Source organism: Scleropages formosus, chromosome 1, assembly GCF_900964775.1.
Source record: "Scleropages formosus chromosome 1, fSclFor1.1, whole genome shotgun sequence".
NCBI lineage: Eukaryota > Metazoa > Chordata > Actinopteri > Osteoglossiformes > Osteoglossidae > Scleropages > Scleropages formosus.
Window position 1 is genome coordinate 33417998 of NC_041806.1, and position 21666 is coordinate 33439663.

A 21666-nucleotide genomic window follows, 5' to 3' on the forward strand; every position below is an offset into this window, starting at 1 on the left:
GAGGAGAAGGGGACACACCCAGGACGGGACGCCAGTCCATGGCAAGGCACCCCAAGTGGAACTCGAACCCCAGACCCACCAGAGAGCAGGACCCGGTCCAACCCACTGTGCCACCGTGCCCCCTATATAAGATACATTGATTTGTATTATTATACTCTATATTCTATAAGGGTGGTACACTGGCCCAGCTAGTAGTGCTGGTATTTTATAGCTTCTAAGCTGCAGGTTTCCAGCCGACTTAAGTCTACACGCTGCTTGTGTGTTCTCTACATGCGTTGAGTTTCCTCTGGCTGCTCAGTTTCTTCCCACACTCCTAAGACGTGTGTTGCCCTCTAACGGACTGACTTCTCTTGCCCAGCCTAACAAACACTTTGTGCTTCTGAAACATGATCCTACATGACAGCAAGCAGTTATTGATCATGAAAGAATGTTTTAAGGCACCTTTTATCCAGTCTAATGAAATATAATGTGAAGAAATGAGGAACTGGTTCAAGAGAGTTTAGCAAGCTCTGCGTTTTAAAATCTCCCAAGTTTTGTGTCAGAAGGCACAATTTTATTATGCGAAACAAGTAAGAAATCAGTTATAGCTGCAATCTGTTTCACAGAAAGCGTATCACAATTTATAAAAAATAAATATCAAGTTCATTTGTGAACCAGTGATGTCATGAGCCCCGTAATAAAAATAAAATAAGTTTGATGTTCACTGTTGTACAGTACTGTAATGTACTCTGAGTAATTTAGCACGTGTCCTCCTTCATAGAGTAAAGTATGTACTGTAATAACAATCTAATAATAGCGCCTTATAGCAGCAGCCCAGGGCCCTTCGCTGCCCTTTCACCTTAAGTGCGTGAAGGCGGCGAGTGAGAGGTGTGCGAACTGCGCAGGCGCACAGGGCTCCGTCGAGGGGGTGAAGGACACACGAGCTGTGCTGCACTGGGACAATCCGCAGGGGTCGAGAAGGGACGCCGCACGTACAACAGCCCAACGCTGTTAAGACCCCCCCCGGTGTTCCTCGGTGTCTCCAAGGCCGGTCCAACAGTCGCACGTGCTACTGCAATATTGTTCCGTTTCGACATGCAACGAACCGATCATGAAGCCGTGATGAAAGAGGACTGGACTCACTCTTCACTACGAAAGACATACGAGTTCATGCAAAATCTTAAAGTTGATCATTCGCAGACCTTTGGTTCATATGGCGAAAAGAAACAAACTCACGCGTCTGCACCACCATCATCTGTCTCTTTCTGCTAATGTAATGCACACATTGTATTTTCTATGAGATGTACAAACAAAGTGTCTGATAATGTAAACTTCCGTCTACGTAACATCGAGGTACAGGTGAGGTGAGTGCAAGGCTCGGGTACACGTTTACTCGCTGTACCATGGTGAAGGACGCGGTAACGATCCGGTGTTGTCGGGGAAACTGCATTCAACAGCCTCTGGGTGTTTGGTACATTATTAACCCCCCCCAAAAAAACATGTTTTTACGAGACGAGACGTCACGCACAGACGCCGGGTTTCCAGAGTTTCTGTGAGCGGCGCCGTTGCCATAGCGACGCGTGCTGAGGAAACGTCACGTGAGCGGACCGCCTGCCTGCCGTCCCGTGATAAGAACTCATATAAAGACCCGTAGCGACCGCCTTGGGCATCAGGCCAGTCCAATAGTCGGTGCCATTTTTGGATTCACTTCTGTTACATCCCATCCGTTAGGCACCAGCTGATGGATGACGTCAGCTAGATGCACGCAGAGTGCCGTGACGTCAGATCCAAAGGACTAACAAGTCAGCAGAGACAAGTGCACTCCCTGGAATGGTCAGTAAAATGCATGCAGGAGGTCAGGTAATAAGGGTGCCAGAAATCTTAGCAAGAATGTTTTTTGCTGTGTGACACATGCATGTTTAGAGTTTACGGGACGTGATCACAGGACAATGTTAAGGACTGAGATGCTTTTCGGTGTGACATAAGAAGCAAATACAAGGCACGAGGATACCCAATACATCTTGCAAGGGTCGTTTATGCCAAGATCTGGCCTTTTCTATGAATAAAAATGAGTGTGAGCTTCAAGAATACCACTTATGATGGATGTTCTATTTGGGAAAAGTAAATCCAGCATTAAAATGCACACAACAGCCTCTGGGTGTTTGGTGCATAAGGTGTATGAAGATGCTGTTGTTTGATGGTTGAACTCCACCAGTCTGTGTTTATGTCTTCTGATAAGTGAGGAGTGTGTTTCTCAACGTGACCAAGTAAAGCCTGACACCTGTACTGCAGGCCCAGTCCGCTGTGCCCGAGAGCAGGAAACCGGATCGCCTCCGGAAGCGGACGCCTGGTCCATCCGTCTGTACGGGCGAAAGCGGAACTGCCTTCGATTGCCTGCCGCATACGTCTCTTAAACAAATCCAGGTACCATCACACACACTGGGAGCTTCACTCACCAGTGATATCTCACACACCAAACTTCATGAACGTTGTCCTTGTCTTGCTTACACCCAGACACTGATATATTATCAATGTTTTAGATATTGAGGTCAGCATTCCGGGGTGTGTGGTAGCGCGGCAGGTTTGACCGTTGTCCCTTTAGGGTGGGTCTGGGGTTCGAGCCCTCCTTGGGGTGCCTTGCAATGGACTGGCGTCCCGTCCTGGGTGTGTCCCCTTCCTCTCCAGCCCTGCGCCCTGTGTTGCCGGGTTAGGCTCCGGTTCGCCCCGACCCCGCTTGGGACAAGTGATTGTAGACATGGGTTGGTGGTTAGTCAGTGTTCCACTTGTATTATACATTATTATTTTTTCATTCCCTCCCAAATACCATGGCTTTGTGGACAAGAGAAACAACACAAGAAGCACTGTATGTTACAACAATGCCAAAGAGCAGTGAAGGTACTATAAAACACACTTTAACACCATGAAGTCAGGAGTTACACAGAAGCATAGCAGGTAGAGCCGGTGCATCGGCTGTAGGTTTGGCTGAAGTCTTGAAACAGGTTCCGTTTCTATGTTCTACATGTGTTTTCATGGGTTCCCTCCGGTTGCTCCGGTTTGAAATGATGACATCACATGTGACGTGTTTCACGTGAATTGGTGACTCTAAATTACCCTTTGTCTGTGTGTGTGTGAGAGATTCCCTGCAATGGACTGATGTGCCATTCATGGTGTGCTCTGCCTCACACTCTGTGGTTCTGGGACAGGCTCCTAACCACCTTGACCCTGCCCTGCCCTGGACAAGCAGTTAACGATGGATGGATTTGATGCTGAACTTTTCTCCTTTTCTCCTAAAATCTATTCAGGAAAATATAGAAATTGAGGCTGATGAGGCGAAACTGATTGTCCAACCTCTGTTGGACACAGAGAACACATTTGTTAAGGTAGGAACGATTTTAGCCGGGCTTGTGATGCCAAATAAAAGACTTTTGACGAAGTCGTGTTTGGAAAACGCACAAAATGATGCTGCTGTCAGTGGTCGATCCACTCTACATAGCAACATGTTTGTTGACGATTGTCAGTCAGATATTTGTATGACATTTTGTCTGTATGGGTGAAAAGAGGTGCCATGACTGGACTCAAGATGCGCAGGTTGAGTGACACGGCGAATATTATACGAACAGGATCTAGATGACTTCTTGCAGCGCTGGGAGGCACTGGAGCTCAGGAGGAAAGAGCTTCTGCACAGGCGCTGGACGCAGAACGTGTGGAACCCCATCCAGAAGAGGATCGAGCAGCACGTGTTGCGCAGGATCTCCGAGAGCCCCGACAAGATGAGGGCTATGCTGGAGCGCTACCTCAAGTACTGCGACACCAAGGTGTGTCCACATGACATCTCGCCACGTGAAATGACACGTACGATCTCCTGTCATACACACACAGAAAAAAATTTTTGCTCTCCACGAGCAAAGCAACTGTAAAATTTACTCAGTATATTTTTTTTTTTTTTTTTTTACCCCAGGGTTTTGTGTTTTTGGATAATTATGATCCACTTGAATATAATCCCTTTGAACGGCACATCAACAGACAGTGTTATTCCAAGGTACAGGATCTTTTTTTTTTTTTTTAACAGGCTTACTTTGGAGTACAGTATTTTTCATAAAACTCCTGTAACAATGAACAGTGTGCTTCCGGTGCCGATTGGCCAGGCGTGCAGAGCACAGTAACACTTGGGTTCTGGCTGGTGGCGGTTTCATTTATCCAGGTGTTCAGTCCAGAGCCGACGGACCCCCTGCTCCTGCGGTCGCAAGGCACGGTTAAGGAACAGAGCGGCTTTCTGCGCAGCCAAACAGGTGACTTATTCGGTATTTATTTTGCAACATTAGTCATAGTTTCTTGCACCGCTTACGGAATAGTTATGCAGAACTGGAAAAATAAAGGTGAGAAAATGAGCTAATTTTATGTGTTGTACTATGAACACTTTTAGGGTGCTAATAAATTATAATTATTGTGATGTTCTGTTTCTAACAGTTACAGTCAGTTCCATGCATTTTTTTTTCATGCATTCCTCCAGGCTTTAGTGGTGTAAGACTAAATTTGTCAAATTAGCAATTATTTTAATTTTAAAAAATTAAATTAGAACCAGTAATAGTCTGTGTGAAAATATACGTGCTTCATTTTTGCATTTCAGGACATGTTTACAACCGCAAGGAATCAGAGGATCCTCATATGCTTCATGTGTCCCAATCAGCCAAGGCAGACAAGTTGTTCTCCAGCTGCTGATGGGACATAGAGGTTCTGGAATCCGAATGGACTCTGCAGCCATGCGACACGATGAAACCCTGTGATCTGTACACTCTGAGTGAAAACAGTGCTCTTCAAAAGCACTGGGACAAGGGTTCAAATTGGCCCATTATAGCTGCATACTCAGGAAATTTGATTTTCATTTAAAAAAAATGAAGATGATGCAAAAACAAAGACTATGCACTTTTTTTTACCAAGAGTTAGTTTTGTGCATAATTGTTTTAACATTATGCAGCAACAGAACTTTATTTTTGGTGAAACCCTCATTTTAGATTAAGAAAAATATCGGGACCAAAGTTTAGAAGCGTTTTTTTGCCCGTGTGTTTTGTGTTGTATATGTTTCACCCATATTGTGAAGAGCTCTTGAGCTTGCATGGTGGTCAGGGCTCTGACTTACCGCTTCTCCTTCACCGCTATCCACCTTAAAACTGAGAGGAACTAATCACAGCCCTTCCGATTCATGAAAAAACAAACATTTCTAACAGGTTGAAAAGTGGTTAAGGTCATGGGTTCATAATGAAGTTGCCACCTTATACCCTCCTCCCCCTGCTACTGTAATGCCTTGAGAAAAGTGCTCTGAATTGATGCTGAAAAAAATTGTCAGTCAGCAAAGCAACAAACTAATTTAAAAAATGACTACATTTGGTCCTTGTGTTGTTTCTATTACAAAATTTGATAGCTTTTGATGTATTGTATTTTCTTCACTTGTCTGTTTTCAAAAAATTATCAGGTGAACATCACCTGCATTTCTGTGTGTGTGTTGGCACCCAAACAGTGTAGGAATGTAGAACTGGATTCCAGAATGCTGGCGATTAATAAATAGATGAAAAATACTGCACGTTTATGGGATATATCGGTCATCATTAAATAGGAATTCACACAATGCAGTTTCCTCATTTTAAATTAATTATAAGGTAGCTCAATTTATATATTAAAAAAAACATTTTTAGAACCTATTTTTATTATAGCTATGTCCAAGACCTTTACAGAACACACACACACATTTTCAGAACCGCTTGTCCCATACAGGGTCGCGGGGAACCGGAGCCTACCCGGCAACACAGGGCGTAAGGCTGGAGGGGGAGGGGACACACCCAGGACGGGACGCCAGTCCGTCGCAAGGCACCCCAAGTGTGACTCGAACCCCAGACCCACTGGAGAGCAGGACTGTGGTCCAACCCACTGCGCTACCGCACCCCCCTTTACAGAACATTTCTAGCAAATAAATGGAAGTATGTCTATTATGTTTTTATGGATTGTATAGATAACAAGCAGACAGTGCCTAGGTTGGCTGAACTTTATCCATCCATCCATCCATCTTCCTCAGCTTATCCGGGACCGGGTCGCGGGGGCAGTAGTCTAAGCAGAGCCTCCCAGACTTCCCTCTCCTCACAAACCTCCTCCAGCTCCTCTGGGGGAACCCCAAGGCGTTCCCAGGCCAGCCGGGAGACGTAGTCTCTCCAACGTGTCCTGGGTCTGCCCCGAGGACTCCTCCCAGGTGGGACATGCCCGGAACACCTCCCAGGGAGGCGTCCAGGAGGCATCCGGAACAGATGCCCGAGCCACCTCAACTGGCTCCTCTCGATGCGGAGGAGCAGCGGCTCTACTCCGAGCTCCTCCCGGGTGACTGAGCTCCTCACCCTATCCCTAAGGGTGCACCCAGCCGCCCTGCGGAGGAAACTCATTTCTGCCGCTTGTATCCGCGATCTCATTCTTTCGGTCATGATCCAGAGTTCATGACCATAGGTGAGGGTAGGAACGTAGATCGACCGGTAAATTGAGAGCTTCGCCTTACGACTCAGCTCCTTCTTCACCACAACAGACCGGTACAATGACCGCATTACTGCGGACACCGCACCGATCCGTCTGTCAACCTGCCGCTCCATTTTTCCCTCACTCGTGAACAAGACCCCGAGATACTTAAACTCCTCCACTTGAGGGAGGAGCTCCCCCCTAACCCGGAGGGGGCAATCCACCTTTTTCCGACTGAGGACCATGGTCTCGGATTTGGAGGTGCTGATTCTCATCCCCGCCGCTTCGCACTCGGCTGCAAACCTCTCCAGTGCACGCTGTAAGTCTCGATTCGATGAAGCCAACAGGACCACATCGTCCGCAAAAAGCAGAGACAAGATCCTGCGGCCACCAAAACAGACACCCTCCGTTCCCTGGCTGCGCCTAGAAATTCTGTCCATAAAGATAATGAACAGAATCGGTGACAAAGGGCAGCCCTGGCAGAGTCCAACATGCACCGGGAACAGGTCTGACGTGCCGGCAATGCGAACCAAGCTCCTGCTCCGGTCATACAGGGAACGAACAGCCCGTAGCAACGAGCCCTGAACCCCATAACCCCGAAGTACCCCCCACAGGATGCCACGAGGGACACGGTCGAATGCCTTCTCCAGGTCCACAAAACACAGATGGACTGGTTGGGCAAACTCCCGTGAACCCTCCAACACCCTAGTGAGGGTGTAGAGCTGGTCCAGTGTTCCACGGCCAGGGCGAAAACCGCATTGCTCCTCCTGGATCCGAGGTTTGACTATCGGTCGGACTCTCCTCTCCAGTACACCGGCAAAGACTTTCCCAGGGAGGCTAAGGAGTGTGATCCCCCTATAGTTGGAACACAATCTCCGGTCCCACTTCTTAAAAAGAGGGACCACCACCCCGGTCTGCCAGTCCAGAGGCACCATCCCCGAACTCCACGCGATGCTGCAGAGGCGTGTCAGCCAAGACAGCCCCACAACATCCAGAGACTTGAGAAACTCGGGGCGGATCTCATCCACCCCCGGAGCCTTGCCACCGAGGAGTTTTTTGACTACCTCAGCAACTTCAGCCAGGGTAATGGACGAGTCCCCCTCCGAGTCCCCGGCCTCAGCTTCCTCTACGGAAGGTGTGTCGGAGGGATTGAGGAGATCCTCAAAGTGCTCCTTCCACCGCCCGAGGACATCCTCAGTTGAGGTCAGCAGCGCACCACTTCCACTGTAAACAGTGTTGGCGGAACACTGCTTCCCCCCTCTGAGTAGCCGGACGGTTTGCCAGAATCTCTTCGAGGCCGACCGAAAGTCTTCCTCCATGGCCTCACCGAACTCCTCCCAGGCCCGAGTTTTTGCCGCGGCGACTGCCAGAGCCGCGCTCCGTTTGGCCCGTCGGTACCTGTCAGCTGCTTCAGGAGTCCCATGAGCCAGCCAGGCCCGATAGAACTCCTTCTTCAGCTTGACGGCATCCCTTACCTCCGGTGTCCACCACCGTGTTCGGGGATTGCCGCCATGACAGGCGCCGGAGACTTTATGGCCGCAGCTCCGAACCGCCGCTCCGACAACGGAGGTGTGGAACATAGTCCATTCGGACTCAATGTCCCCCACCTCCCTCGGGACCTGATTGAAGCTCTGTCGGAGGTGGGAGTTGAAGACCTCTCTGACAGGGGCCTCCGCCAAACGTTCCCAACAGACCCTCACTATGCATTTGGGCCTGCCAGGTCTGTCCAGCTTTTTCCCCCGCCATCGAATCCAACTCACCACCAGGTGGTGATCAGTTGACAGCTCAGCCCCTCTCTTCACCCGAGTGTCCAAGACATATGGCCAAAGATCAGAAGAAACGACTACAAAGTCGATCATCGACCTCCGACCTAGGGTGTCCTGGTGCCAAGTGCACTGATGGACACCCTTATGCATGAACATAGTGTTCGTTATGGACAAACCGCGACTAGCACAGAAATCCAATAACAACTCACCGCTCGGGTTCAGATCAGGGAGGCCGTTCCTCCCAATCACGTTCCAGGTGTCACTGTCGCTGCCCACGTGGGCGTTAAAGTCCCCCAGTAGAACGACAGTCCCCAGCGGGAGCGCTTTCCAGCACGCCCCCCAAGGACTCTAAAAAGGCCAGGTACTCTACACTGCCACTAGGCGCATAAGCACAAACGACAGTGAGAGACCGTTCCCTGACCCGAAGGCGTAGGGAGACGACCCTCTCATTCACCGGGGTAGACTCCAACACATGGCAGCTGAACTGGGGGGCTATTAATAAGCCCATACCTGCCCGCCGCCTCTCACCCTGGGCAACGCCAGAATAGTGGAGAGTCCACCCTTGGTCGAGAAGAGTGGTTCCAGAACCCAAGCTGTGAATGGAAGTGAGCCTGACTATATCTAAACGGTATCTCTCAACCTCCTGCACTAGCTCAGGCTCCTTCCCCGCCAGTGAGGTGACGTTCCAAGTCCCAAAAGCCAGAGTTAGCGTCCGAGGTTAGGGTCGACCGGGCACTCGGCCCCGACCATCGCCCAAATCACAATGCACCGGCCCCTTGTGTCCTCTCCGGCAGGTGGTGAGCCCAGCGAAGTTTAGCTGAAGTTTATAAAAAAAATACAAGTCCTGTAATGGAATGGTGTCCTATTCATTGTGTGCCCTGTCTAACGTCCAGTGTTTCTAAGATTGGCTTTTGCACACAATAAGCCGGCATAAGAGGAAAATTTAATAAGTTATTGTGGAATTGTAGATTTTTAACTTATGACATATATGCACATAGAGGGACATCTGTATTATCAAGCTTTTGACTGAGACAGTGGTTGGATTTAAAAACTGAGCTACAGAATGACTTATGGTCCCAACTGTGTTTGCAAGCTGAGGACCCTGAGTAAACTTTTTAATGCTCATATGGGTTATGAATAATTAAGTAACCTCTTGAAGTAGATGAACAAGTAGCAAAGGAAGAACAGAACAAATACATTTTAGACGACTTTTATTCATGTCATACAACTGAATGCTTCTGCAAATCCAACCTGGAAGCTTTGCCTCAAGTTTTATCCCAGTCTGGCAAGCAGTAGTTTCAACACGTGGTTAAAGGGCCATTGTTTGTCGCAATTGCGTTTCCACACTAGTGACTAATTTAGACCACTATACACATGGATTTTCCACTTGGTTTTGGAACCCTCAACACAAGATGTTAACTTGTAGCAGTATTTACTGTTCAGAATTTAAACGTAACAGGTTGGCAAAAATGCAGCACATACGGGGAGGTATTCAAGGTTGTTCGATGATGACAAACTTGTTTCACTTCTGAAGTTGATAACCAGTATGCAGAATGTTTAGGAGAAACACAACTAGGTATTAGCCTACCAATGTTAATATATAAAACACAATTACAGTGATGTTACATTCTAATGCCAAGGTGTTATGTCTAAAGCTTCCAGTGTCATTTTTATGGTAGAACATGGTAAAAATGGAAATGACTTTTAGTAAGTCATTACTTGGTAAGGTGTACTGGTACCACATGGCAGACCTGTTCAAGTACATGTCTTACAGTATATGCTCTGAGGATCTCCATTTATGAATTAGAAAAACACACAGGGTGGAACAGTTATAAATCGTTAAGATGCTTTGATGTGGACTGCGACTTAATACCACATACTAACTCAGGTACGGCAATTATTTCACAACAGAGAGAGGACACAGTTTTAAATAAGCCTTCATGTAATTAGTATGTCACTGAATTTTACTGTTTTTAGTGTAATAATAGCTGGTATGTTTAGGAATTTGAAGCTATTAAAAAAAGGCAGTTGTCCGCAGTGTACAGTTTGACTATTTCACCTTTGGCTTCATGTAAACAGTGTTAGGAGAAGCTTTTAAAAAATAAAAAAGGGTGGGGCTGATTTAAATTTAAAAACGATATATTTCAAGTGACATCTCAAATTTGTCCACTGAATTTACTTTTAAGTTGGTTCTGTAAATGAGTATTTAGTTATATGGGAGTACAGTGCAGTTAAATCACAGGAGCATAAAATGATTTCAGTACAGCTTTTTTTTTTTTTTTTAATACATATAGCCCTGGGAGAAACATAATCCTGAGATATTCCCATATCCTGTGGTAAACAGTAGCTGCGGTTCAAAACGTCTTCCTACATTTTCCACTTCACCTATAATTCACATTCCAGCATCCACATTTGTATATTTATATATGTGTACAGACCAAAAAGTCAAATAATTACAGTTCCAAAACATATACCCTTCATTGATGGCCTCAGTTCAAAACACGGTTGGCAATGTCCCAGGAGTGAAGAAGAAACAGCTGGGGTACGGTACATAGCACGTTGATCGTGCGCACTGTCGGCCAGCGACCTGCTTCACAGCTGCACAGGGGTGTCGGGGCAGGCCAGCGCATCTGCATGAGGGCCTTTCAGGAGGCCCAGATGTTGCCCTCCTTCCCTAATGTGCAGACCACAGCTGGGCAGGGGTATGTGTGCTATAACAATGTGTGCTAAGCAGGCTTCTCTCACTTGTGGGTCTTGTGGTCAAAGAGCTGCAGGTCCAGCCGCACCCACACCTCCCCCGTCGGCACCTCGTGAAGCAGGAGGCGTCGGTTCGCTGGTCCCTTGTTCTCCAGCTCCTTCTTGATGGTTGCCACAGGAACTTCAGTGCGACCCAGGAAGTCTTCAGAGGACAGACATCACAGAAAACTTCAATTATGTCATTTCAGGACACAGGTCATTTCAAGTCTTTAAACCTAATGTCAAAACTCTCAGTGCTTCAGATGATTTGTGTTTCCATTATGTACCAATGGACCGGTTTGTATGATACTAACAGCGCAAATAAATATTGTATATGAAAAAACTTTCGAAAGCGTTTCGGCATTAAAAATGGAAACATCACAATGCCAAGGTTTTACTTTTTGGACTGACCATCAGGAGAGAACTGGTCCCTCTCAAAGACGGTGATACACAGAACATCCTGGTACAGGTCCTTGATGAAGAACTGGCAGTTGAAATTCCACTTGGGGTTGATGGTGTCATTTATTGTGCGGGAGGTATAGCACTGCGCTCCCATGGTCACCTCGCAGTACGGGTTGCTCTTTCCTAGAGGCGGGGAGAGTGGGTCTATCAGTGGACAGAAAAAACTGGTAGTGTACTGGTTAGAGCTGCTGCTTTTGGACACAAAAAACCCCATCTCCAGCTGTACTACCTTTGAGCAAGATACTTACCATAAACTACTTCAGTAAAATTACCCAGCTGTACAAATGGGTAAATAACTGTAGTTTGAATTGAAGTAGCATAACATTGTAAGTCACTTTGGAGAGGATCGTAAGTTAAATGAATAAATGTAAAAAAAGAATGCAAGTGGGCAGCACAACTAAGGCTCTGTGGACAGGATGGTGCTGAAGCCACAGTATGAGACACAAAAACCTTTCAGTGTTTACCATTGGGTTTGCAAGGCTTCAGCTCAGTAGCCTCCAAAATAGTGACCAGCAGGCGACCGATCCCACTGGCCTTAATGGAGCGTGCTGGAGTCATGGGAAATGCAAAAGTGTGGAAAAGAGAAACAATGTGTGATTAACTACAAGTAAGAGGGGGGAGAAAAACATGAACTTGTACATTTAGGCACGTCGGAGGTCATAATAATGAAGTCATACTGGATAAAAAAATTTGAGGCTCACGTACGGAAGGGGATGAATGCAGAGGACAGTGTGACCCTTTTAAAGTTCTGTAACTCAATGCGAAATAGGGTACTGGATATACAGAGACAACTAAATTAATAAATCAGGTGGTGGTGGTCGTTGGAGCTGGACCTAGTGCACAGCCGCTAATATAAAAGCGCACGGAATGTAACAACTTATCCTGTGTATGTTACATGAGGTGTCACAACAAAGTTGAATAATTAGAACTTAATGTGCTATGTAATAAAAATGTAAAATTATAAAAGACAAATCACAGCCAAAAAAAAAAAAAAAAACCATATGAGCTGTGATTGTGAACACTGAGTTAAAGTGTAGAAGCATATTTTTAAGATGCTTTACCTTGGTAAGCCTTTTCTCGCTTTTTCTTCTCAGTCTCTATAAAGTGCTCTGATGCAGCTTTGATCTTCTGGGCCCAAGCCGTCCTGATTGATAATGCACAACAGGGAATGTACAATTCCACATTAGTGTAGAAGGGACACGTAACAGGGAAAATCTGAACGACAGATGATGTTTCTGCCTTCAGTCCTCCGATTTAGCCACAAGCAGGCCACCAACCCCAAACCTTGTGCCTTTGTACCTCTCATTGATGTTCTCCGTTCTGAGAGTGTAAACACGGTCGATGTGGGATATGTGGAAAACTGGCTCATCGCTAGAGGGGTCAGAGGGCATCTTCACCAGAACTTCATTCAGAAATATCGGCTTGAACAGAGAAATGACCACATGAGACTTGAACCACACCAAAGCAGACAGCCGTGACGAGATGCAACAATAAAGGCAGGAAGTCCCCCAAAAGCCCAAATTATATTTGGACAATACTGTAATAAATAAAACGCCTAACTGCTTCTAGATATGTAGACGTTTAAAAAACGTACAGAAGATCATCTGAACATGAGCTATGTCTGTGCAAAATATTAACCTCAGTACTGTCATATGAAACCGAGCTGGAGGCTCACGTTTTTGTATATCTTGAACTGCATGTTGGTCTTGGGGCTGAAGAGCTTGTCTGTCCCAGAGGAGGTGAACTGCTTAACAACGTAGGTTAGCAGCAGGAAGTCGTTGAAGAGGAAAGCATAGAGCTCCTTGTTGCTCTTGGTCTTGTAGACCTTCCCACTATGTAGCAGCTTGCGTGGACCCAGGCAGTTGGTCAAGGAATTGAAAATCAGGTTCTAGACAGACAATCGGGACACAAAGGTCGCTTGGTGAAAACAAGAGCTTCCTTGTTTGGCTTTAATTATCTTAGACAACTTGCTTTCAATACAGAATGTTTTTGTTCTGGGTATCAAAAAGACTGCAATTCTTAGCAGGTCAACATGGGATTCCTTTTAAATGAAAAATACATTTTAGCTTTTTTAATTTACTGCTGCTCTTGACAAACCGATGGAAACTTCTTAAACATGACTGCATACAAGTCCCTGTTCTTAGATTTGATGGACATAAGTTAACTATCAAAACAATGACTTTAGGAAATGCTACCTCATTATTCAGCACTCAAACATTCAATTCTGCTTCTCATCTGTCAGCTAGCTGTTAAATTCATGCAGTGTCACCCACCTCGGTGATGCCTTCACACTGCACATGCGACTGGATCCACTCCAGGCGATCTGAGTTTTCCTTCTCCCTGACCCCCTCGTTGACCTGCAGGCAGAGCTCCTCCGCTCCTTCTAGAGCCTCCCGCAGATGCCCATGATCCACATGTGACTCTGGGGTGCTCTCCAGGATCTGTGGGGAGAGATATTAATCAAACCAAGAACCTAACAACTGAAGGAATTAACCAAGAGCCATCCCTATCTTTGGAACTTAAGAAAAAACACGTTCCCTTTAACGGTGTAAAAAGTCACAACTGGAGGTAAACGTGGTGATGGTGCAACTGACATCACAGGCTCTGAGTGCTGTAAAATGGAGTCTGGCAGAGCCAACAACACTCACATTCTTGATATGGAGAGGATAACGGGTGATGCGCTGCATAGGCTTAAGCAGAAAACTGGACAACGGCATGCCTTTACAGCGGTAATCAGTGGCAATTTTCTGTGGAACAGACAGTATGGAGAGAACTCAAACAGGAAAAACAAACATGTAACCTCTCTGACAACTGGCTTTGGTCTGCTTTCTCATCAAGTTTTCACAGACCGTCATTTTTAATTTTATTATTCTTTACTGAGAACTTTCCCCTAGATAGTTTCACACTTTATGCCTGTTTGCATCAACTACGACACTCCATGTTGCCGATAGCTGAATCTAAACACATTATATTTAAGGTATTTTCTATAAAAATTCCCTTAAATATTCTCCGCTCTAATCCCAACCATACTGCTGCACTTCTCACCTTGAGAAAGTCCTTGAATTCAGGCTCCTGGTCGGTCTTCTGTTGCAGAAGGGCGGCGCCGTTGAGCTGGCAGCTGCAGAAGCGAATGTATGCCTGCATGTGGGAGAGCTCTGAGGCGAGGATGTCCCCGATCATCTGTACAGGCATCTTCTCCCCGCCCGTCTTCTTCCGCACCCGCAGGGCCCTGACATGCACGTACATGCCCAGTGAGCAGAAATCCACACACGCAAAGGGGGGGGGGGACCCTGCTGAGCTCCTAATAGCGGTTTTAGTCTCAGACTGCTACCACACTGCAGGCAAATGTCGTTTTATTTTAAACATACAGGTCAAACAGAGACAAAAGAAAGGGGGGGGGGAATCATGCACCATCTCGCAGTGCAATCAATTTAATCTAGTTAAAACGGACACTGACTCCTTGGATTACACCTGGTCAACACATCTTTTCAACAAAACAAACTTTTCCCAGTTTATTCAATTTAAATTGGAATTTCAATCTATTTTCCAAAACTTCTGTCTTTTACAGAGCAAAAACGACCCGCATTTTCCAGTCTAGCTCTTAGATGGCAGGCAAATGCACCCGAACAGAATAAGACTGGATTCATTCAGCTCAGCTCTATTTATGAGTGGTAAATTAGTGTTGGTGATCAATCACAGAATGAGGAACATCACATGTGTTTACAGGGCAAATCAGTCAACAATCACCACTAAATAAGTGTTTGTGGTTTTAATTCGTTTTAACTGTAACATATTTCAAAATTAGTGAAAAGAATAAAATGAATATTTACAACCTTTTATAAATTATACATATTACACACTTTTACAGAACATGTAAAAAACACATCTACATTAAGTTTTTGGATTGTGATTAGTGCTGAATGTTAATTTTACGATTAAATGTATGATGTACAGTTTGTATAAATTCATGATGTACAAATTTCCAGTCCCAGTTGTGTTCCACCGGTGATAAACTGGTGTCGGCTGTGCAGTTGCGTTAGTGACAGTGCAAGGTTACGTTGGAGTTCATATTTGTGGAGCAAGGCGGTGGTATTCTATCAGGTTTCATTACCCAGAATTCCATCTTTCAAAAAAAAAAAAAAAAAAAAAGGGAAAAAAAAATCTAGTTTTGTAGAAGGGAAACTCACTTGAGCAGTTTGGTGTTGCACATGATCAGGTCCTTCCAGTTGACAAAAATCATACCCATCTCCCCCTCTGTGAGGCGGCCAGATTCAGACATGGGCTTGTAGAAGACCTATCACCACAAAACCATGACGTACAGGAGAAAAACCTCCTTTAAAAAATAAAAGGGGGGGGGGGGGGGGGGAGAAACACTCCTACACACAGGACTAGCATGACCTAAAACATGATGTTTTGAATAAACAGTTACAACACTGGTAATATTTAACTTCAGCCTTTCATTCAAAAGGAAGTGGACTCCTGGAAAGAAAGCAAAAGGACACCACGACTACCGGATAACACAGCTACAGTGATAAGCACTCAAACTTACGTCCAGCACCAGCTGAAGGTCATTCATGTAGCGCTCTTCAGTCTCGATGAGCTCATGAATGTAGCCCTGGCGCTTCCTCTCTTGCGGACTCATGGAGTCCAGGCTTGTCAGGTCCGCACACCCTGCGGGGAACATGGCCATTGTCAGCAAAGCTGCAAAACTAACACGCATCACCTCAGGACTCCGCTCGTGTCTTCTCGGGAGAGGAGATGTACTGAGGGGTCTCAGGGAGGACACTGGGGTGACGCAGCCAAAACCACACGAGAAAAGCCACCATCCTCAAAGGAGCATCCCGAGGAAGACTTGGACACAGAGCAGCCCTACCTTGTGGTGAGACCCTATCTCCTCTGGGGCCTTGGAACCCACACGAGCTCGTTTCTGTGGAGTCATTCTCATTGCCATCCCAAAGCCTTAAAAACTGCAGTCTCTTTTCTCTCTGTGTGCCCATTGTCCTCCACAAAGTATTCCCACAAGCTCGGTTCCTCAAGTGCTTCTTCCTCTGTATTGACTTTAATAATATTTAGAAACCACGCGAAGTCCTATTGTCAAAACAGCAAAGTAGGCCGATTTACGGAGAAAAGCCCAGTCCCACGCTCAGCAGGCTGTGGAAGCTGCAGTGTTTGTCAGTCAGTCAGGTGTTTCGATCGTCAACACGGACAGTAGATGCTGAAACCATAATGTGAATAACCGTTATAACGACGACATTCCACTCGTCTGCCCAGAAGACCTGAGGATGTAATTCATGTCGCAGACATTTTTGCGCAGCTCTCAGCAACGAGATTTTAACTGCAGCCGCAAGGAAGTATCTATACTTCCGCAGAAGGAATTGAGCACTCATACATAGTGCTGCACACATGCTTTTTCGAGTGCTTGATGTAGGCTTTTTGAGGCCAACCTGGTCACCACCATATGGACATGCTGCTTCTCATACCATGGAACCAAGAGCAGCTGTATGGCTCTCACTGGCAGAGCTCTATTACTTGTCACCATAGCCACCGACCTGAGAGCTACGTTCTCCTCCTGACCACATCAACACCAGCCATTAATGTCTTTTCTGGTGGTATTAAGCAGAAAAGCAGTTCCTTAAAGAGACCATGTCCATCTGCTAGGCTCAGATTTGCAGTGTGCTTATACAACACACTAAGCCACAAAACATGTTTTTCTTTCAAACACTTTATTTTCCATGGCTCTATGTACATATTTATAATACAGGAGATACATTTCCAGAATAACCAAATCAGAAACATATCAGTAATTTAAATATTCAACTAAATGAATAACCACATGCTCTATTTTTCTATTTTCAACTAAAAAGTTTAGCAATTGCATAGAATCCTTCAGGAATTTATTCAAAACAATCTACATTTCCCAGGCAGCAAATTAAAGAGTGCATCCTTGCTCAAATATAACTGACAAACTATGCAAATCAGCTGGGAGAAAAAAGAAAAAAAGATTTTTACTTATGAAATATGACCCCAATACTGCAGATATTCAAGCAGTTTAAATATGTTCATTTCCAACTGTTAAAAATGCATAGCTGTTTGCTTTTTTCCTTTTCATTTCTTATACAAATTGTCCATAATACAGTGGTACTGTGCTGTAACCAATTTAAGCTGTGCACACTATAAAGATTCTGAATAATTACAGATCATTTACATAGGAACAACCTGAATAAATCCTTGGAGAATATGCAAAGAGACTTCCTTGAAGGTCAATTTTACAATTAATTTCAACAATCCTATAGAATGCATGTACAGGTTTTAGTGAATGTGTCTGAAAATTTAATACCAGCAAACCATGAAATATTAATTCTAAAATAGTTAAAATTCCAGTTTAGAAACCACTTGGCTCTTGCTATGATCCTCTGTAATTGCTTACAAAAGTAATGAAATGATATTCCTCAAGAGGCCCCAAAAAAAGAAGGGAAGGAGAAAAAAAAAATCTTCAAAGAAACAAATCCAAAATAAAGGTAAGTATACACTCGAATTTGTAACTGATTGTAGCTATTGCTTGGTTTTCACCGGTTTTAAATGCTAATTAATCAACACAGCGAAGAACTTGCCATTTCCCCTTCAGAATGAAAGCAGATCACTCAAGTGTGGAAACTGGACACTACTGATTCTATCTGTCCGAATACAACTACAAACATTCAGCTACACTGCGAAGCTGGCATGTCTTCCGTCACCGGTACAGCACATTTGATGACATGCATCAAAACTTACCATTCCATACTGCTTCGGAAGGCTGCATTAGTTCGAGGGGGGGAAGGAAAAAAAAAAAAAAAAAAAAAAAAAAAAAAAAAAAAGTTACGGGCAGCGTCTCCGCCCCAGACGAGGACCTGCGCTGGTGGCCAGCAGACTGACTTTCCTCACACAGTCAAATGTCTATGCTGGCATATGCAGCCTTCTCCCCCTCTGCACAGATCACTTTCGCCCCAACCTAAAGCTGAACTGCAGATATCAAAGCTGAAGATACATTTCTATAGTGATGTTTGTGACAAACTCCAAAAGTCACCAGGAAAAATGGTTACTGCCGAGAGTCCAAAGAAACAATAAAAGCAGAAACTTCAGTGCCACGTTAACTATGTGCCTCCAACTTAGATCATCCCCATATTCCTCGTTAAATTGTAATAAGGCTCTTCAGGAACATTACACCACTGGCCTGAGTCATCTGTATGTAACTGGAAACCCGACATCAGTTAGATGTTACCTACTGGCAACGAGTACAAAATTGATCACTTGCTGTTAATGGTGCCACTACTCAGCGCTTTTGAAAAACATTTATATTTATTCCAAAAGATCTTCAGAATGTAAAGCTTTTTAAAATAATTTTGAGGAAATCTGAAAACACACCAATCTACTTTTCAGAACATTTCTACAGACTTAAAAAGAGTAATATATGGTAATTATGGTAGTTCTAACTTCAGCATCATTTCACAATTTCAGCATCTAAAAAACAAGGCCAACCAAAATCAATAGTCTATTATGAGGAGTGCAGGGAAAAAAGTGCAGGAAAAGTAAGGCTGGTAAGATGTGAAATCCACAAAAAAAGTGACATATATAGTTATGAATACAAAGACAAACAACCAACTGATGAAGAACAAAGTGAACATCCCACTAGCAAGTAAGTGGCATTTGTTTCACTGGGATTTTTTTTGGACAGCAAATGTGGAAAAGATGAACATTTCTAAAATTTCATACAGTATTATATGCAAATGCATCACTAATTATGTAATCTAAGGATCCATATGGCATGTTTCTCTCTCACACTCATAAGCCCTCTTTGCTGAGCTATTCATAAAGTATTTGCAATAAACAGTAAAGCAGATCAGTCAGTCATCTGGAGTGATACTACCTTTAAAATGAATTTCATGCATTTCACCACTTACAGGACTAAGGGTTTCCTCAGGCTTTTCACCTTTTTTCAGTACTTTCTATTTTTGTTTTTATTTCAATAGTATGATAGATGGTGGTTTTACGCTATGATAAGAAGTCACAAGATTTGAGATGCTCGTGAGTAGGCACAGAAGCCAAATCATATAAATGGAGGAATTTTTTTTCAGTCTGGAATATACACACACCTAGTAAAAGAAAGAAAAATGACCAAAACAATGCAAGAGGGGGAAAAAACCAAAAACAGGAAAATGACAGGCCCTATTCAGTAAGGGGGTGGTTAGCAAAAGGCAGGGTCTCGGCCACAGTCTGAGCGGCATCTGGACGCCTAGTGGGACAGGGGGTCTCTGACAGGCTCTGAGAAGCAGAGGAGAAGGCAACGAGACGGTCCTACAGAGAAACAACACAGATAAAGGGGGAAAATGGAGGGAGGGAGAACAGGGAAAGAGATGGAGAGAAATGTGTGATAAGGATGGATGGAAGAAGAGAGATGTCAGATGTTAATCAGATGTTAAGCTTATTTTACTAATCTACAGCCATATAAGCAATATTGTGTCAGCCTTCAAACTGAGCAGAGATTCAACAATAACAAACACATGATGCCAAGTGCAATGAGTCAGTCATCAATATGAATGTTTTCATTTAAAGCATGTAAACTGACTTCCTTGAGGAAATTCAAAGCAGGCATTTAGACAGAGCTGCTGTTCGAATAATCTTCAAGTACTGATCTGTTTTACATGGATGTATTTCTGGGATTCCCCCAATCTTCTGCATAATTTATTTTAAAATTACAGGTGAACAACAGTCAACTCTGAAACATCTCTCAAGAGGAACTTTTGATTAATCTACATTATCTATGAAAAGTCATTGCCAACACTGTCATTTCATCATAATAATTTCTCTCGGTTATTGCAAATACAGTAAAGCCCAACTATATGCATTGACCCCACTCTTTAGGTACTTCAATCAGTAAAAAAGAAAAATACTGTGCTTTAAAAAAAAAAAAAAAAACAGAGCTTGACTTACACTGTTGGCTTGGGTCAGAATCTGTGGTGATTTGAACATAGTTGGTAGGGAACAGGCCAACAACGCCGTTCAATTCTCCTTTCCACCAATCAGCATCATCCTTGTTTAACACGTTGATCAGCTGACTCTTGGTAAAGCTCATCTCATCCTCATTGGCTGCCTTATAATCATACATTGTAATAACTTGGCAAACTGAGGTGGGCAAAGAAAGGCAAGAGAGAAAAAGGTATTATGTAGCAGTTCACCTGAGCTCACTGTGGATCTGATGTACCATGGTGTTGCACTTACTTGGAGCAGATGCTGGAGTGGACTTCCCACCGCTAGACCCTAACAGCTTGACGTGGGATGCAGGGAACCATCCCATCTGGCGTTTTTTACCTCTTGCCTGAAGAGAAAGGAATGAAGGCTTTAACCAGCAAGACTTGCACATTTACAGCCTTGCTGCTTTTCCCTTCACAAATAAGACATGATGGTGGCACAGTCATGCCTCAAAACTCCTAGGCTGTAGGTTTCCAGGGGGATTCAAATTTTTCTTAGTTTGTGCAGAATTTGCATGTTCTCCACTGTATTTGTCCAGAGTTCCTCCTGGTGTGCCAGGTTCTTCCCTCAGTCCAAAGATGTGTGGAACTCGTGACTAACTTTCCTTTTCTGCTTGCTTGTGTGAGAAAATAAGTGTGCGTGAATGTCCTGCAATAGACTGGTGGTCAGTCCAGGGTATACCCTGCCTCATGCCCTAAACTCCCGTGACAGTCTCCAGACCATCCTGACCCAAAACTGAAACAATAAATTAAACTGATGTTAAATTAAATAAAAACAGGTTCCAGGGTATTAGTTAATAACCGGAGCAGATGCTCATACTATAATATTCCTATATTCTAATTTTCTTTTGCACAAACACTGTATTCTATTCCTCTGCAAGTGATAATCACTTGCAGACTTCCAACATCTCCATCTCCAAATAGACCCCACTGACCTGCAGTTCTCCCTGCCACCAGCCTGTGGGGTTCTTGGCCTGGATGAGAATGACCTGTCCTGGGGCCAGACTCAGTTGTTCTGGACCGGTGGCCGTGTATGCAGTTACTACCTGGACAATTTCTGTTGACCACACAGATAAATTACTAGTAAGGATCGGGTTAAGGGAAGTAGTTTAGCTTTTTTAAAAAAGAGGAGGAAAAAAAAAAAAAAAAAAGTTTAACTAAATGCTATATGCCTTTCTGATATATTCTCTTCCCACACCCGTACCCTTTCAATTAATTGATTAACT

At 44.5% G+C, this 21666-nt stretch overlaps 2 protein-coding genes across 5 annotated transcripts in view; one reads left to right on the top strand and one right to left on the bottom strand.

Annotated features, from left to right (window-relative positions):
- Positions 1 to 69: 69 nt before the first annotated feature.
- On the top strand, positions 70 to 5547 carry fam228a (family with sequence similarity 228 member A). 3 transcript variants are annotated; one of them, XM_018735099.2, is made up of 7 exons: positions 70 to 1839; positions 2272 to 2403; positions 3282 to 3359; positions 3600 to 3794; positions 3938 to 4018; positions 4181 to 4268; positions 4607 to 5547. In XM_018735099.2, exons 1-7 carry the CDS (start codon positions 1810 to 1812, stop codon positions 4696 to 4698), a joined length of 696 nt encoding a protein of 231 aa, XP_018590615.1. In that variant the 5' UTR covers positions 70 to 1809; the 3' UTR covers positions 4699 to 5547. The 3 variants fall into 3 exon arrangements, with proteins under 3 accessions (XP_018590615.1, XP_018590616.1, XP_018590618.1); XM_018735100.2 differs by having other exon boundaries at positions 70 to 1812; XM_018735102.2 differs by lacking the exon at positions 3938 to 4018.
- A 4973-nt stretch (positions 5548 to 10520) lies between these two features.
- The window catches only part of LOC108924088 (intersectin-2-like), a 45870-nt gene continuing 34724 nt past the window's right edge, over positions 10521 to 21666 (bottom strand). For both annotated transcript variants that reach the window (XM_029252920.1, XM_029252916.1), the window contains 14 exons: positions 21376 to 21497; positions 20691 to 20787; positions 20403 to 20594; positions 15985 to 16106; positions 15623 to 15729; positions 14481 to 14664; positions 14084 to 14182; positions 13709 to 13876; positions 13111 to 13323; positions 12735 to 12856; positions 12497 to 12579; positions 11900 to 11983; positions 11385 to 11558; positions 10521 to 11136 (listed from right to left, as the gene is read on the bottom strand). In XM_029252920.1, the coding sequence (XP_029108753.1) occupies positions 10979 to 11136; positions 11385 to 11558; positions 11900 to 11983; positions 12497 to 12579; positions 12735 to 12856; positions 13111 to 13323; positions 13709 to 13876; positions 14084 to 14182; positions 14481 to 14664; positions 15623 to 15729; positions 15985 to 16106; positions 20403 to 20594; positions 20691 to 20787; positions 21376 to 21497 (1925 nt within the window). In that variant the 3' untranslated portion in view covers positions 10521 to 10978. The remainder of the gene's footprint in view (positions 11137 to 11384; positions 11559 to 11899; positions 11984 to 12496; positions 12580 to 12734; positions 12857 to 13110; positions 13324 to 13708; positions 13877 to 14083; positions 14183 to 14480; positions 14665 to 15622; positions 15730 to 15984; positions 16107 to 20402; positions 20595 to 20690; positions 20788 to 21375; positions 21498 to 21666) is intronic.

Excerpts from the sequence above, each read along its gene's own strand:
- fam228a (XM_018735099.2), top strand. The coding sequence starts at position 1,810 with ATGGTCAGTAAAATGCATGCAGGAGGTCAG. Across the intron at positions 2,404-3,281 it reads CGTCTCTTAAACAAATCCAG|GAAAATATAGAAATTGAGGC; the intron begins GTACCATCACAC and ends AAATCTATTCAG. Across the intron at positions 3,795-3,937 it reads TCAAGTACTGCGACACCAAG|GGTTTTGTGTTTTTGGATAA; the intron begins GTGTGTCCACAT and ends TTTTTACCCCAG.